The 18,218-nt window shown below is 39.7% G+C and overlaps 2 protein-coding genes across 3 annotated transcripts in view; both read right to left on the bottom strand.

Annotated features, from left to right (window-relative positions):
- Positions 1 to 634: 634 nt before the first annotated feature.
- Positions 635 to 4,415, bottom strand: SETD9 (SET domain containing 9). 2 transcript variants are annotated; one of them, XM_015848763.2, is made up of 6 exons: positions 4,146 to 4,415; positions 3,683 to 4,023; positions 3,402 to 3,525; positions 3,094 to 3,209; positions 2,258 to 2,363; positions 635 to 806 (listed from the first exon to the last, which is right to left on the bottom strand). In XM_015848763.2, the coding sequence occupies exons 1-6, from the start codon at positions 4,235 to 4,237 to the stop codon at positions 719 to 721; spliced, it is 867 nt and encodes a 288-aa protein (XP_015704249.1). In that variant the 5' UTR covers positions 4,238 to 4,415; the 3' UTR covers positions 635 to 718. The 2 variants fall into 2 exon arrangements, with proteins under 2 accessions (XP_015704249.1, XP_032297029.1); XM_032441138.1 differs by lacking the exons at positions 635 to 806; positions 2,258 to 2,363 and adding an exon at positions 2,456 to 2,537.
- Positions 4,416 to 5,867: 1,452 nt separating this feature from the next.
- Positions 5,868 to 18,218, bottom strand: part of MAP3K1 (mitogen-activated protein kinase kinase kinase 1) — a 52,820-nt gene continuing 40,469 nt past the window's right edge. The window contains 11 exon segments of the mRNA XM_015848754.2: positions 5,868 to 7,142; positions 8,566 to 8,697; positions 9,145 to 9,287; positions 10,253 to 10,384; positions 11,089 to 11,251; positions 11,772 to 11,924; positions 12,859 to 14,134; positions 14,436 to 14,625; positions 14,851 to 14,942; positions 16,428 to 16,549; positions 16,968 to 17,258. Coding sequence (XP_015704240.1) covers positions 6,993 to 7,142; positions 8,566 to 8,697; positions 9,145 to 9,287; positions 10,253 to 10,384; positions 11,089 to 11,251; positions 11,772 to 11,924; positions 12,859 to 14,134; positions 14,436 to 14,625; positions 14,851 to 14,942; positions 16,428 to 16,549; positions 16,968 to 17,258 — 2,844 coding nt within the window. The 3' untranslated portion in view covers positions 5,868 to 6,992.

Raw genomic sequence — 18,218 nt, 5'->3', positions numbered from 1 at the left:
TCCTGATCTTCCAAGCAACTTCCACTTTTCTGCCATTCCAAATCAACAGGGAATCCAGGAAGCAACTTAAGCTCTTGGAGAATTACCATTACAGCTGTCATAAGCTTCACCTTTGGAGTTCAGAAGCCAAAAGTCAGAGCTGTGCTGGCTGACCTTCCTCCAAAGGCCTTGCTGAGACTGGCTGGGTGCCTCTTGCTGGGAATACCCTGTTGGGAATTCCAATGAGGTTAAAGTCATTCATTTCAAGTCATTTCAAGATTGAGATGGAGCTCAGTGCATTAACAGGGTATTGGCTGGTGAGTGGCCACCTGGAAAATGCTGGTGCTGTACCTGGAACAGAGCTGGACACAGGCACGGATGGGAGGTGAGCTGGAGAGCATTGCAGCAGGAAGGGGCTGGGGGAGCTGTTGCCAGCAGCCCAGCATGAACCAGCAGCGTGCCCTGGCAGCACATCTTGGGGTGCACAGCCGATGGCCAGAAGGGATCTCTGAAGGCCCCTTCCAACTTATGTACTCAATTCTATTCTACAGACACCAGCAGAGGGATGGTTGCTGATGCCAGTTGCAGGCCTGGCTGCCAGATGTCAGTATTTAAGCAAGGAGAAACTAGTGCCACGCATCCTGTTAGGTGCCCATTGTTATTGGCTCATTGTACATAAATGCTTACGAAGCTTGAAGTACACAAGAGGTATTTTATTAACAGTTCCAAACTCATTACTTCAGTTGATGATGGTGTAGTAATTAGAAAAAAGTTCTTCTCCTTGCTGGATGTCTCTGAGCGTGACGAGCACTACACACCTCAGGTGGCTGAAAAGAAAAGCACAACAAGGAAATGCACAATTAGGTGCCAGGGAGGCTTTGAAAACAACTCTGAAATACAGGCAAACAGAATCAAAACCAGCATCAGTGCCAAGAAAAAGTGCAGTCAGTGTGGGTATGCAAAGTGTTTCCATTCACACCATTACTCAGAAAAAAAATGAGCTAATCAAGACAGAGGAAAACATATAATGCATCAAAGTTAATGGAGCAGAAAACACTCTTTTAGATGTGCACAAGAGGGTGGGATCGCTTCTCTAGTAGCTGGACACCTGGAAAACTGATGAGATGATATTTTTCTTGGACAGATGACAAGGTGAACAGCAAAACTCACCATCCTGAAGCAAGCCCATGGTTTAATTATCCTCACTGTGCTTTCACACTTTAAGATGAACACACAGGGTTTCTTAAAGCTCACCTCACCTCTTTTACTAGCATTTCATAATTTACCTGCAGTTTACAAAAACATATTTAACTTTGCCTCAATAAAGCCCAAGATCAATCTGAAGAACCACCTTTTTCCAGTATGCACCACAGCTCTCAACAACCAAAGCTCACAGTTCTAAAACAGCACCAGAACCAGACTAAAAGGCTGAAATGCCTCTGAAGTCCTTACACATCCTTCAGGTGAAGAGAACTGAGTGGGTCCCACAGGACCAACTGGACCAAAAAGGACAAATCTTTAGTGTTTATATTCAGAACCAGCATTACAACTCAATTCCTCACAGCACAAAAGATATTCTTGACTGTGTCACCATGTAGGACACTCTCTTCCACACAGAACCACACAAATACTGATCTGTCACTTTTTCCTCACAGCTTCAACCTAAAAAATCTGTCAAAGCTTTCCAAATACTTTAAGTTCTAAAAGAGGTGGAACTTCAGTTCATAGCAAGGGACCTTAATTGCGTAATATAAGCAGAAGGCATTTGCCTTTATGCTGCACAGCATTTAATTTGTCTCAGTATGAATTCCTTTTAGATTCCTCAAATGTTCCATAAGCAGAAGACCTGGAGGAACAGAGGGGTGAGAAGCCCAAGTCCCATCTGCCTTCTAAGAGCTTTGATTAGTTGCAGGTTACCAACTAAATTTGAAACACATACTGAAAAGCCTCATTACTGTTGTATAAATGAAATAAATGCAGTGCTTAATGGGATTCAGGAAGATCCCACTGTAGTGTGTAGGACTGCTGCTTGTAAAACCACGAGTCAGAGTTATACCGACCTCTTCTGCAAACATGTAGAAGAACAGAACAAAAAAGAAGAGTCTTCTAAGTTACATTAGATGTATCTATTGAAAGTGCTGTATCTTCCTTACAATCTTCTGATTACATTCTCTATTCTCATATTCTCTAATATTCCCTTCAAACACGTTTTCCTTTTTCACACATGCATTTTGCTTTGTATCACACAGATCTAAGAGCTCTTTGACTTCCTGCTCACCTGTCTATCTCGTGGCTGTAGACAATGTTTGGAAGATACTGTTTCAGTTCCACAGGAAAATGTCTTGGCACATCAAACTCCTGATAACACACATTAGCTGCTTTTTCTAAGAGATAAAAAGAAAACAATTGATTCTATAACACTCAGTGAGTCTTAGACAGTGTAAGAGGTGGGTAATAATAAATACAGCAGAAGTACCAGACGCTGCAAAGACAGTCATGGAGAAAATCACCACCTGTGCAGAAGCAAAAGGGGAATTTTCTTTACATGAACATTGGGCCTGGAAAAAACAGATTAATGCGAGAGCTTTGTCTTCATGCCGTTCAGCCTGTGGTTCATTACACCAGTCCCACTGCTGTAATACTAATTATTAGAACCTGTGCACTCCTTTCTTAAGCTGTTCCCCTTAACCTATTTCTTAAATTATCCTATGCCAAAGTGTACAGTGACAAAAGATGCCATTTCAGGCACGGTTTCCTCAGTAAGTCTGATGGTACAGCGCTGAGGAACTCAATCTGCAACTCTGTGCACTGCCTCGATCCAGAACTCTTTTGCCAGATACCCTTTCCTACTAAATTGCATTTTGAGATGCATGCCTCTCACTCTGCTTACCCTCAAAGAGACACTACAGGAGTCAGCAAGAAAAGCTCATGGATATTTGAAGGGCTGTTGCACTGAAGGGTCCTGACGCCCAGCTCTGACAGAAGGCCTCCCAAACAATCTCCCAAGTGTTTACCTTAAGCAGCATTTCTGCCCCCATCAGTATCTAGTTCTGTGTGCCACCTGCAAACCAGTCTATTCCCATACAGACGAAGCCAACCCTTGCAGTAACTTACCATAGGAGCAGTTGTTCACATACTGTCCCACTGCCAGTGGGTTTTGTGGAGCAGCTGTGAGCCAGCTCACGTCACTCATCTGAAAGGGGCCGAGCTGATCCCTCCAGCTGCAAGACCTAAAAGGAACCACAGCGTTAACGTTTCACAAGCAGCAGCCCTTACCCCGGTGCTGTTTGTTTTAATTGATACACAGAAGCAGGTAACATTTCAAATGAGACTCAAATTAGGGTACGCCAAGAGAACGGACACTACCTGCACTACCCCTAACAATTCCCTTCTGGATGCCATTCCCCTACTTGATTGCTTACCTGTACACTGATCTGGACAGTCCTTTATCATTCCCATCTATAAGAATACCATCTATGCACCTAAAAATAAACGGGTTGCCAAGCGACTGGAAAAAGATGGGCTCGTGCTTTCTGTACACCGTACCTGTTACAAGACAGATATGGTTATTTCAGAAGAAAACAAGAACGTGCCCACAACGTCTTCCAGTCGCCTCCATACAGAACATCAAGAGACACGAGGGGAGAGGGATCAACCCTCCCAGCTGAGACTGTGAACTCAGTCCCCAGCAGAGCCTCCTTACCGGGATACATGGCCACAACCGCCCCTTTGGGCACGAAGCCCTCGCGAACGAAGACTCCGGTGCCAGCAGAGCGCAGGGAGCTGCGGTCCCGGGTGACGCTGAAGCCCATGGTACGAAGCAGCACCTCCTGCGGGCTGAGCGGCCCCTGCCGGCCCGGGTCCAGCTCGTCAGCCCGTAACTGCGCGTATCTCCGCCCCGCACCAGGGAGCAGCGCCAGGGCCGGCCCCTGCCTGCTGAGGTCATTGAGCAGCAGCGCCGTGAAGACCTTCAGCAGCGTGTCACAGACATCGCCATCGGAGATCAGCTTGTCCTGGGAGCTCTCGGGAACGAACCGGAGGGTCCTGACAGGAAACAAAAACAACGCGAAAACCTTAACGAGGCTGCGCTGGTCTGAAACAAGGCACAGGACACGCAGCAGCGCTACAGCCGCCCGCACTGTGAGCACCGCCCCGGCCCGCCCCACCTGCGCTGCCGGCGGACGTTGAGGAGCAGCCATGGCACGAAGCGGTACTTGTACGTGTCCCAGCGCCGCCGCAGGACGCGCAGCAGCTCCATCCCGGACCGCAGCAGCAACAGCCCGGACTACAGCAGCTCCATCCCGGACTACAGTAGCACCAGCCCGGCCCCAACGTGGCCCCGCAGCGCACGCAGAGCCGCTATTGGCACAGCGCTGAGCGGGGCGGGGTGTGAGCGCGGCGGAAACGCCATCAGTAAATCGCATTTTCCAGCCCTCCGAAAGCAGAACAAGAAGTAGCTCGGTAAGAATAAACGAAAAGACAGAAATTTTGTTCAAAAACTTTTATTTGCTATAAAGACAAGAACACCAAAATAGGTACAAATTATACTATATAAAATCGGTTCAATGGGGTAAAAACTTTTTAATTAAAATATCTTGATATATTTAAAATAACAAAGGATACAGTGAAGCCAAATTTCTTAACCCAGAGATCTCTGTAAAATTTGCTCGCACAGTAAGGTGCTAATAGAAGTTAGCCCTTAAGCCCTGGAAATCTTAGGAATCAGACACGTAGCAAATATAATTTCATTGTGAAAGTGAACTTTGGTAGAAGAAACTCTATAGGACACCTGAGGTAGTAGAAACTGGAATAAACAGCAGTAGACGTTATTTACAACTTAAGTACCAAATAACATTAAGAACACAAAAAAATAATTACACAATACAATTTTCAGTCCAGCTTTGATCCAAAGAAAATAAGAATATTACATCACATCTGCATTTTAAAAACACCACAATTACCAGCAAGCCGAGGGAAACGCAAACAAACTCAAACAGAAACGCATTTGGACAGGCTAGAGGCAGTTTGAGTTTGAAATGTGGTAGGCATGGTGATCTACAAAGTAATACTGATTAGCTGAGGTTCATCAGTTTACACAGTTTACAGATCTGCCAGAAACAGTATTAATCTGACAACTGATCTTCCAGTACGTGGATTGGCAAGAGTGCATCCTTTAAAGCTTGCACGTAAGAAAGACTTGGAAACAATCTTATTAGAATGAGAAATTCTAAAGTGGTCAAAAACAAAAACCAAAATAAAGTCAAGTACAAAACAGTTAGAGCTACCAAACTTCACATTTCGGTATTATCTTTTTAACTCTTCAAATCCGCCAATCTGCCAAAACAAAGGAATGTAACATCTCCAAAAGGAACACATTCACAACTAATGACGCTGCTTTAGTTCTTTCTTTTTTATTCTTTAGCTGTCATTCCTGTAAACTTAAATCTTTACGATGTTTCGCTTCCAATTCGTGGTGTACATTTTAAAATGTACTGTAGCTTATTTAGTTTATCCTGAGTCTTTGAAGAATAACCAATTCCGTTTCAGTCCAACAGCTTAACTGGCTTCTGAAGAGTTAAAACACGAACAGTATTTCTTAAAGGATTAAACACAATCAATATTCGATTTAAAAAGATCCCCATCATTAAAAAAAAAAAAAAAAAAGCAAAAGAAAAGCTGCCATTTTCCTTCAGAATTACATGCATCAGAATCTAAAAACCTGCCTTAAAAATAATTTTAAAAATCTGTTTTAAAAACACACCTGCTAAAAACACAAGTTTTGCACTACAGGTGAAGCTTTACTTCACATTTTACTTTATCTTGCTTTTCAAGTCCAAGACCATTTCTTGATAAAATAAATACCTTTCTTAGGGTAATATTTTACTTTATTTTTTTTTTTCCCCCACAACATTTTCAAATAAAATTATCACTAACAGCTACAGTAAATAGATGATGTATGGCAGAAGGAAAACAGCAGGTAAAACTTGTTATCATTGAGGAATGTGACCTCAATGTTGTTACAGAACGAACGAGATTTACTCATAGCCGGCACCTGCTCCCACTGAAGTGTGGAACCAGCATCTCCTGTAAACCTCAATGGAAGCTGAGTCTGGTGCCGCTGACAAAATGTCTGCACGATCCACCATATGAAAAGAAGGCTCAACGACTTTTCACATGATTCAGAACCTAAATTGTTTCACGCAGAACAATCTTTATTATTTTTAATAAGCTGTAATGTCAGAGCCTTAAACACTGACTTGAGGATGGCATTTTGTTTCAGATCTCCAGCAAGTCTGGTTTTAAAACTTGTGTCAGCAAGATGTTCAGTGACAGTTTGCATCTTTTTCTAAAGACTATTATAAAATATCCCCATTACCTGAAAGTTAAAAATACAACAAAAACACAAAAACTTTTAATTTCAAAAGAAATTACACAGCCAGCAGTAAATGCACAGTGAACCACAAGTGCCTGCTCTTACTTTAAGGAAGGCTTTTTTTTTTTTTTAAAGTATCCATCAACATTTGGATTTTTTACACAGAGATTTGTATAGTCAAAGAGACAGATACAGAACTTCCTAATTGCAGAATCCTCTGCTTACATCTACATGATGTGAAATGGAACAGTGATTGTTACGTTAAAATAGATCCTGAGCCCCTCAGCTGCTAATATTGCTGAAAAAGTGCTCCAAATAAAACAAAAATCACTTAAGTTGCTAAATAACCATGCAGATTTAAAGAAAAATGCTTTTGCGTTGACACAGAGCCATGTGTTTGAAAAGGCACAGTTTACAAATCTCTGCACAAGTTGTGAAATGTTGCATACTGAGTTTAGGTAAAGATCTCCATTTGTCAATCACATATTTAGGTAGGGTCCTCCACTGGCCTTAAGTCTGTGATGTATCTGTCATCAAGGCCAGCAGAGCAATACAAGCTGCTGCGCTTAACTGCACTGCAAAACAGTTATTTTATGTTCAGTAGCATCTTCTTCAGTGTATCAGCCTTACACATAAGTAGCTACCATGTAGTACGGAAGACTGGGTGTTTCAGCAGCTCCCTCGATGGGGGTCTGTCCTGAGGTTGAAGTTCTAAACACCGAAGAGTCACATCCCTCAAACCAGGAGACAGATGTGAAGGGATTGATGGAGCAGTAGTTGCACTGGCGATCTGAACAGAGAGAAGACTTCTTTAAAAGTCAGTGACCCTTAAAAGCCCCACCTCTACCCCACAAACAGTAAACAAGCTGATCATTTTCAGCTGTCATGCTACATGCTTTAATCCACTCAGCATAGTTCCCACTGCAGTTTAGAGGATTACATTAACTTCTGCCTCTCTGTAAAATGGGTCTCAGGTTCTTTTTCTCAGACTCTTTCCCCAACAGCACGAGCTTCTCACAGACTGCCTTTCTCCTTGCACCCTTCTCTCATTGTATTTCTTCAGCAATACTCTGTAGCAGCCAATTGCAGGGCAGGACAAAAGAAGTGGCTCTCAGGCCACAGTTGTGGGTATTCCTTAGTTTACTCCTTGCCATGGCTGTTAAATGGCATAGCAGAAACCAGCATGGAGACAGACTGCCCTTCAGGGTTGTAGCAAAAATGCATTAAGGACAAAGCAAGAGAACATAACTAGCTTAACATATTATGTAATATTGCTCAGTTAAATCTTTCTCAGATGGAAGTAAGTTGCTCCCCATCATATTGAGTTTTACCTTCTCTAGATCAGACTGAGAAAGATGATGGAGAGTCACCATCAGATTCACAGCCATCAACTCATTAAGATAATAACCTCTCTTATTTGAATATTACCATACTAGTTCTGCTTTATGGAAACACTTTTTACTCATTCCAGTGAATATGCTGATCACTTTCTTTACTTGTGTCAGTATTTTCTTCACTCCTGCCTGGAGCTGAACTAGATTTTTAACTAAAGAACGTATACAGATGTATGTATATATCTATTTATGACTGTTTGGCTCTGAGCAGCCTGGTCTGGTGGCTGGTGACCCTGCACATAGCAGGGGGGTTGAAACTGGATGCTCACTGTGGTCCTTTTCAACCCAGGCCATTCTATGATTCTATATATCTAATCGGTTTTACAAAAAGATATGGATGGCCTAGAAAAGGGAGGGACAATATTCATTCATAGATTAGCGTAACGGTAGGTAACTTTCAGCGAAATCTGGTCATGGAAAATCACATTTTACTGAAGGAGATTTTCCACTATGAAATATGAATATAAACAGAGAGGTTCTATAGTAGAAACACTTAATTTGCTTCCATATTTTATAAGATCATAAGAAACAGTTCAAACTCTTGACTCTAGGAAGAAGATTTGATCAACTCTATTCCCATATATGTATATATTTTTGCCTGTTGTATTAGGTGTATTAGAATAAAGCTTTTAGTACATATTATTGGAGGTGGCTCAGAAAGAAAAGTCATTAGTCAAAATGAGTAGTATGATGTTATTAGTATTGCTTTTATACAGACAGCTCCAATATAGAAAAGGGGCATTGCAAGAAGTAAAATTCACTTTGCTGCAGATGATAATTGTTCATTGTGGTGTCCAATGCAGCAACAAAGCACCTTACCTTAAAGATCAGAGCAAGATGGTTGGAGTGTTTCTCTGCATTCCAGGGAGGTTTAGCACAAGCCATTTCTATAACAACACAGCCAACGCTCCACACATCACAGCTCCTACCATACTGCTGACCTCTCAGAACCTGAACAGACAAATCAGAGCTCAGTTTATCTGCTGCAAAATCTCCTAAGTTTAAGAAAAATAAATAAAGAAATAAAATGAACTAAATGCATTCTGATGAACATTTTATCTTAACAGCTTGATCACTAAATGCTATTAAACTTACACAGAGAGCCAGAAAATATAGTGCCTGATTAAGGACAAATCAAACAATCTTGCATTTTGACCAAATGGTATTCGTGCTTTCTTAACCAATAATCATGAAATATATTTCAACAAACCACGTACAGCAATTCTGACAAGAAGGATAAATCACTATTGCTACGTTGGAGTCACTCCTACTCTTTAGAACTAGTACATTTCAAACTCACTAGAAGCATTTACAGCAGTTTCCATTTACTTGGCTATATGAATTGGCTAACAGAGTTCAAACAGCTTTTTGAAGTAATTTGCAAAACTGGTTTCTTACCTCCGGGGCCATAAATGCAATAGTTCCCAACAACTGTCCCTGAAACTCCCCAGCACCAGTTCCTTTTGATGCCAACCTGGCTGCAGCTCCAAAATCAGCAATTCTTAACCTATGACCTGTGCTGTCAATTAGCAAATTGGCACCTGTCAACAGCATAATAAAAACAATGCTAGTTGGCTTGTTATTAAGAGGCAAAAGAACGAGCAGACAATTTTCCAGTTTCAAGACAATAGATAGGTAGATGTTCCTCACCCTCAGAACAAAGGTAAAGGTAAATGTAATAATGTCACTTTTTTGTTGTTGTTATGCACAAAACCTGCTGAACACAGTTTGAGGCCACATGAGATCTAGGAAAGCAATCAAACTTTCAAAGTAGGGCAAACACAGAATTCTGGAACAATGTCCAAGTAACAAAAGAAAAAGTCAGTTTAAACTCTAGAGGTTTTCACTGTCTGCAGCTATCTGGTGAAATTTACACTTATTTCATCCTTAGTAGGTTGGAGACGTCTTTAAGAGAACTAGACAGCAAATGAAAGTTTTCCTGTATCAAGGAGGAATAATAAAAGGCAAGTGCATTTACCACTGTTATGTTGCTACTTATCTGGATCTGTCTCCTGTTTGTGGACAGCTATAGCAACATTAAAGGCAGAATTTTAATAGAACCAAGATTTCCCAATAAAGTCCAAGTTGTGTTCAAACAGCGTAACTACTTTCGTGTTCGATTAGGACGACAGAAGAAAACCCAGAATGTTTTTATACACTGAAACCTTTTTATACACTGAAACCTGACTTTTTTTGGCTTGTTCACGGACTGTAATGTAAACATCTACATTAATTTAACTTACTGATCTCTAAATCTACGTGGCAACTTTATATTTTATTTGAACAAATCCAGAAAACTGATTTTTTCTAAATAATTGGCACAAGTAGCCAGCATCCCAAGGAATGTTATAAATGTTCTGATTAACTTCTGTACAGGTTCCTAAATATGATCAGACAAACCCAACAGAGATACGACTCTTGAGGTGGCATCCAAGTGAAACAACAGGTTCAAGAGACACTGCTTTCAAAATACTGTGCTTTAAAAGACATGCTAAGTAAATCTTACCTTTGACATCTCTATGAATTATCTGATTCTCATGGAGGTAAGAAAGGCCACGTAACAGTTGTTCTGTGTAATTAATAATAACTGATTCTTTGAAGGCTCCATATTTACTCAACAAATGAGCAACTGATCCCCCTAGAAGATAAAGAATTTTAAAACACATTTTATGATAGAAGAAAGTAGTACTGCCTCCTAAAATTGGAGTTCTCTAGGTAAAAGAAACAGCTCGACTACTTAATTACTTTCTGCCTGGAACTGTACATACTATTATGATAGAAGCTTTTAGACTTCCTAAGAAAATAATTTTATTCTTAAAAATGAACTGACACTTTAAAGTATCAGGTACTTGCATTCAGATCCTCAAGGATTTGGATTTTCCACCGTGCCCGTTGAGGTAATGTAAAATAACTTGGTGTTGAATGATACAAAGATTAAAGTAAAGCTCCTGACAATTTATGACCGTAAGTAATATTATTTCAGGGAAAAAAAAAAAAATTACAAACAGCAACACAGAAAGTAACACGTACTTGGGCTTTTGCTTGTTAGCAGCCCGGTATTGCTAAGTAGTTTATGTTAATGAAAGTAAGTTAAGGCACAATGCTTTAATGGGAAATAAGTATATATAAAATGCCAAGTGTATTCTTGATAACCAGACTGCAATAATATAATCCAATTCATAAAATAAAGCTCCTTCTCAAAAACAAAACAAAACAAAACAAACAAAACAGAAAAACTATATATATATGTGTGTGTGCGTATATGGAATATTTTGCAGTATGAAACTACAAAGTTCCAAGCCAATACATACTTCCATTATTTTTTCACATGCAGCTTTTTACCTGCCATCCATTCAATAAAGAGGTTATAGTTGCTCTTCTCACACGTAGCACCCAACATGCGAATAATATTAGGATGGTTTAGATGACTCATCATCCGTATTTCCTCCCTCAGAGCTTCCACCACCTCTTCTTGCTCAGATGACGTATTCCTGACATATGTCACCTGTTTTGAAATAGGACATTAAGATTTACCTTACACAACTGCCAGCTCTGTATTTGTGCCCCCTCCTCTTACCCACTGGTAAAGCAATGAGAACAGATGTCTTTCCATCTCTGCTCACTACCCAAAACCTGCAAGTGCTCTTTTAAATAATCCCAAGTCCCTTCAGCTGAGAATAAATCTCCACGTGAGACAGTCACAAAGAACTAAGAGCATCCTTCTGGAAAACACCAACAGAATCCCTGCAGTGGAGAAATTTCCCTCTTCACTTCCCTCTGCTTAAACTAGGATGTATCTTGCAAAATGTGTATTTGAAAGTACAGTATTTCTTAAAATGAAAAAAAATAAAATCAAAATGAAAATACTATGTTAATACCATACACAGAGTTTGTATTACGTGTTAGATGACAAGTGACAGCAGAAGAAACAGAGCAGTTTGTGAGGGAAGAAGGCTTTAAAATATATTAATATCACACAGAAACACTGAAGAAGCAGAATACGTTCAAGAATGTGAAATATTTACCTGTTTTACAGCCATTAATGTCCCTGTTCCTACATCTTGAGCTTGGTAACAGGAAGAGAAAGCTCCAAGACCAATCTGCTGACCTTTAAGCCATTCTGCATCTTCCCTGTAGTGATGCTTTGCTTTGGTATGTCCAGGCAAGGTTTCTGGTGTCTGCAAGTTACATTCCAGATCATTTACTTGTTTATTAGCATGCACCTGCAATGTTTATGTTCTTGAAGGCAATTAAATACTCATGTTTATAAGCCTCTCCTCTCCCTTACAGTTATATATATTGCAGTATTATACATATACAAGCCCATATACAACCCACACATTTCTACTGTATGCTAAAACAGTAGAAACAGTAGTACACTGAAAGTAAAAGGCAAGATATAAAAACATGAGTAGAATGAAGACTTTCATATTCCTTGTCTCATTTCTAAAAACCCAACACAACCAAAATTACACTTTCCATTTAATTTACTCCTCCCACTTCACCTGTTGTTTTTTCATGAAGGCAATCACAAAGAAAACCCAACTATTTCATTAATTCCAGCAACACTACCAATTCTGCTGCCTTTCCTAGGCATACAGCCTCTCAGCATCTTACTCCTTTCATGTCAAAATACTCCACCATTTTTCTTGTGCTTTTGTACACTTGCAAACAATGAACTTTTCTTCAGATTTCTTAAGTATCTTGCAGATTCCCTCTCAATATGTACTGAAAGGAAGATCTTTTCCCACTCTGCTTATTCTTTCAGAAACTAAATTAATATCGTGTGATGGCCTTTAAAATAAATCAACACCAAAACCAAGTACAGTTTTATTCCTAAAAACTTGACCCTTATTTTCTGCTTCCCCTCCTTTACACTTTCTTCTTTGCTATTTTAAAGAGAGGCATATATCTCCTTTCCAAATACCTTCTCTGAACTAGTTAATAATCATGGAAGGACTCTGCTGCACCCTCAACTTCTAGACTGTTTATATCCTGACTTATAAGAGAGGATACTGAGTTAATTTGTGCTTGTATGACTCTGAAAATAAATCAGCACATTACAGAACCTCAATCTGGAAGTTTATTCTGAATCCCCACGTGCATACTTACATCTTGCTGAATAATTATGATATCTTCACCATTTTCGACCTGTAGTTGGGGAATTATTGGCAGGGCATCTTGAGATGCTGACATTGCCATAGCAATAGCTAAAGCTTCCTCTTCTTCAGCTTCCATCTTTTCCTTGCATTTTTGATTATGATTGACATCATCTTTGTAAGTATCATCATTTTCTGCCCTCTCAGGAGAAAGAACTGCAACTTCAGACTTGAACGTAACTGTGCCATCACTTGTTGGCATGGAGGCCTCAAGTAGGTCCTCAATACTGGAGTTGAGCTCTGCATTAACATCCAACCGACATTTCTCATCTACTGGTGTGAACACTGTCTCTTCACTTGGTATAACTGCACTACTGTTACTACCACTGCCATCACACTGTGAAGCATCGTTAAGGTCAAGCGTCATGCTATTCTTTGAAGTTTCTCCCTGCTTGTTCATATCATTTGGAGTGGGTCGTGATGGCTTTGGCCTGTGTATATGACTAGAAGGCAAAGGCCTGGCTTGGGTAAAAACAGGAGAAAGCTTATCTGGTTCTTTATTTTCAGAGCAGCTTCTCTGAAACTGGAGGGAAAGCTTCCGCTGTGTTTGAGGAGAAGGTGAGGGGATTTTGCAGGGAATGAATCCCTGAGGTCTGAGTTTAGAGACATCTGTTACAGTGCCAGCTGGTACAGATGGGTTTGAAGGAGAGAGAAGTGTTGGGAACAGTGACTGGGAATGACTGGATGAGGGAGAAGAGTTCACACACTGGCTGTAGGGTTTTCCTTTTGTTTGAACAGCTGGCTTTGGTTGCTCAGTGGTTACTGATGAAACAGGAAGTCCCACAGCAAGGCCAGCCAGTGTCTCACAAATGTCCTCTGGACCGGCACTCAGTTTTTTGTCACTTAAACCTTTTCCACTTTTCCCTGATAACTGGACAGTATTGTTGGGAGTATTATTTTCTGTAGCTTCTGGAGAATTATCTGGTACAGGTAGCTGCAGAAAGTCTTCATGTCGACATTCCCCAGACTGTATTTCTTCCATGCCTAGCTGGATGGCTTCTGCAACTTCCATTTCATCTGCTATTGCCATTAGACGTCGACGCATCCTCGTGTAATGAGTTGAGCTTGTCACACTCAACATTTCTAACAGCTTTACAAACACATGAGGCACTCTTGCCACCATTCTTGCTGAACTCAAAAACACTCTCCGTGATAGTTTACCAACCATTGAGTGGGAATTGTCAATTGACAGCAATGCGAAATTTAGAAGGGAGAGAAGTTTCTTATACCTGCAATTAAAAATAAATACATTAAAAAATCGGTTTTATGAAGTGATATGCTCTGGTTAGCCTGAGCTAAGAGAGCCAGTTCAAGACCATGTTCTGCAGTAGCAAAAGGAGTTACCACTTGCATTGTTGCTTAAGAATTGTTTGACAGGTCAGAAACTGAAAATGGCAACCAGTAGGTGTACTTTTGCATGTAAATATTTGTTTACAGGAATTCATCATCCCACACATATATATATCTATATTAAGAGATCATCAATGACACAATCAACTACAAAGAGTATTAAATAGCGTAAGCAAGTACCTGCCTACTATGGTATCAGCCTGTAAAACATCTCCACAGACAATGTGAGGATAAAATTCACCAGGAAATTCCAACAGAAGTCTGTCTATAAGACAAAGTCTCCCCAGTAGCGCTTGCCAGTTGCTAGATTCAATTTCAGTTGCAAGAATACAATTTAAGACATAGTCAACACCACCAATACCAATGGATCCTAAAAAAAAAGTTGATAAAAATAAGGATTAGGTACATTCATAGTTTAAATTCAATAAAGATCAGAACAGTTTCACATGGAATTATATCTGTGCCCAAAATAATCCCAGCCCAAAGAAAAACACTTTGTCATGCTCATTTGGGATAAATTCTGTACTTAGTTTAAAAAATGTCAGTATAACTGCTTGTAATGATAATCCATTTATATATGAAGAACAATTATTACCAGATTTAAGTATTTCTCTCCCAACTGCCAACTCTCCTGCTTGGCCTTTACACATCTCCAATAGCGTTGAGACTGAAAGTTGACTTGTTCGACTACAAGAAATTCAAACCAAAAGTAACTGCTTTAGCTGATGGTTTTAAGAAAAAACTTTTTAACATTTCAGTAATCATTACCTGAGATTTTTATTTGGGTATCAACTTCACTTTATTCCAAGTACAAAGGCTGCTCTGAAAATAATGCCTCCTTTTCATTAGTTGGCCCATAATATCAGAGGCAGATGTTGGTGGGACAGCAGTAGAGGTTTAACCTTCCCACCAATAGCCTGTTACATTTTGTTGCTTAGTGACAGATGGAAGTATAGGGGCAGTCTGACAGAGTGGTAGTACATATGAAGCAAGGTGTGTCACTGAATTCTGCCATGTGGAAAAAAAATGTATCCATTGACATTCACTGATGCTTACTGAATGCTGATGGAGATCAGTGGATGCGAGCATAGTGAGGTGACATGCATCAGCAGTGGACACAACAGGTCACCTCTGCTGGTGCAGATTTTTACAAAGACACCCTGCAGGCATTTGTTCATCACTGGCAAAAATGCACAGTTAATGGTGGTAACTATGGTGAAAAATAGTGTTTTCCTGCTGAGAACTTGCTCTCTGAAATAGAGCTATTATGCTTTTTGTATCTGTTCTAGTTTCCATGGAAATAAACAGGAGGCATTAGTTTTGGAGTAACCTATACACAGCACTGTATCTGTAAGCTACAAACACTTGTGATATTTTCACAAGGACATCCCCAGAAACTTCATATATATCAATAACAAATAAAACAAATAGAAAGCAGCATCCCTGTTTCTGAGTACATTCCCATTTCCCAGGTTCTTAGAAACCTCAGGCAACAATCTCCTGCAGAAGAAATTGCTCAGCTGCTCATTAAGGATCTTCTCCTCTTGTAAGCACAGACTAAATTCAGAAATCCAGCAACAAAAGGAACAGTTTAATTTCTCTTCTTAAATTTTACATGTTTTATTGTTAGATTATTGCTGGAAGTGGGAGGTACTACCTATAGCTGGTTTTAGCAGAAATGCTGCTTATGATAAATTAAACTGAAAGAGACAGTGATCACAGTGATTATATTCTGCAACTAGTTCAGTCTACAGCTGAAAAAATAGATGGATAGCCTGGCAGTGCAGATAGGGTAGTTCAGGACAGGAAGACAAAGCCTGTCTGATGACTTCACCCAACATATCTTCCTTAATTTTAAAGGAAAAAGGTCTTTATGAAAACGAAACATCATTTAAGATATCAAAATGCTGGACAAATATAATCAGACGTGCTCAAAACCTATATCCTTCAAGACCGAAGTTGGCTGTAGAAACTAAACAAACAAAACCATATATCATGGTACACTTACACTAATCATCCACATATTTTACTTGAACACATCTTGTAAGTGCTCTTATCATAAAAAATAGCAACAAAAATAAAAAATAAAAAATAGGACAAAATAGCAACAAATGAAGATTCAAGACATTTCAGTAACAACTCAAAATAAATTGGAGGTTAATGGGACTGTACCTGTTGGCATCTGCACATTTAACTAATATTGTCTCTACAACTGGCTTCAGAAGTCGCTGTAGTTTAGTCCTTTCTGCCAAACTATGACAAGGAGTATAGACCAGCATGGCTCTTAAGGTTTTCTAAGAGAAATGAGAAAAATCAGTAAAGATGAAACTAGATTAGCTATATAAAATTTTTAATTAACATGAATGACTTCACATAAGTTGCATTAAAAATATTATAGAAATGCTAAAAGGATAAAGTGCTAAACAGGAATCCACCATTGAAATTAGTAATTTATTTTCTGAGAGTGGAAAGGACACAGTCATACAATTACTGCTAATAATAAAATAATAACCATTTCCCTGTATTTGACCAGTGGATACACACTAATTCACTCTTGCTAAGGATTATCCTTTCTGCTTTCAGATGATAGTTAATAGTCAAGTTATGAGTAATGCTTAACAACAATAATTAGGATTCCTGCTTCATACATCTCCTTCTCCTAACCCTTAAAAAATGAAGTAGCTAGAATATAATGAGTAAACAACTACTTACTAAAGCAGCAACATACACTTTGTAGACAGGGTCAGCACAGACCATGGATAGCACACTGCAGCAAGATTCCACCACAACATCTCCTGAGACAGTGGCCTGAGATGACCCACTTGCTATTCCCAGAGCTCCAGCACTTGTGTTGTTTCCATTGCTATTTCCAGAATTTCCAGTGCTTTCACCATTAGCCAGTAACAGAGCACCACTAACATCATGGGAAAGACGTCTAAGTGCCATCTCTCGTATATTCCAGTTTCGAGAAAACAAGCAGCCAACTAACTCCATTCCAAAGACCTGCCAAACAGAAAGTAACCTTATGTGAGTCAAGTTGAATAACATCGCAACTGGTGAAAAATCATCCTAAGACATCTGTCAGCTGGAAGTTATATGCCAGAGGTTATACTACCTTAAAAATAAATAAATAAAAATATATTATTTAAAATAACTGTCATAAATAACGAGTCTACAGCTCTCCAAAAATCCTGCTAGGCCGATTGGGGTGGATGATGGCATTGGCTAGTTTAACGCACTATAATTCAATACTCAGTAATACAGTCTGGGTTTAGACAATGATTTAAACAAACCTGAAATCCATGTCCAGCTATTTTTAACAAAAGATAAAACAGACATATAGGCAACAAGTTATCCCACTCTTCTTTTCAGCTCAAGATCCCTACTCAGTTGAATCCAATTTCAGCTTAAAGGTTATTTAGGCTGTTTGTCTTTTGCAACCCAAGTCAGGTATCAGTAAGTGCCAACTCTGTATTTATATGACACTTGCACAATAAACTGCACAAACCATTGTGTAGACGGACCTGGTTTAATGACAACTACTGGTGATTGGTTGGTGGCTGGACTGAATCATCTTGTAGTTGGTGATTCTATGATTCTATGATAAGACTAAAATTAAGAAGATGAATTTTGTTACAAGAACCTCCAACAGGAGGTGCAGGATGAAGTCTGCATGATGAGGCACTAGAACTGTCTGGCCAGAGAAGCTGTGGATGCCTCCATCTCTGAAGGCATTAAAGGCCAGGTTGGATGGGGCCCTTAGGCAGCCTGATCTGGTGGGTGGTGCTGACAGCAGGGGTGCTGGAATGATACTGTCTTTAAGGCCCAAACTGTTCCAGCATTTTAATGATAAGATACAAATGTGGCCAAATAATGTCTTGCTAGAGTACTTCAAGAAGCTTAAAATATACAACAAGTGATCAGACCTCTTAGGAGTCATTCTTTTTTTTAAGTTCAGGCAAA

This window comes from Coturnix japonica, chromosome Z (assembly GCF_001577835.2).
Source record: "Coturnix japonica isolate 7356 chromosome Z, Coturnix japonica 2.1, whole genome shotgun sequence".
Classification (NCBI taxonomy): domain Eukaryota; kingdom Metazoa; phylum Chordata; class Aves; order Galliformes; family Phasianidae; genus Coturnix; species Coturnix japonica.
This window is presented reverse-complemented; position numbering and strand designations above follow the sequence as displayed.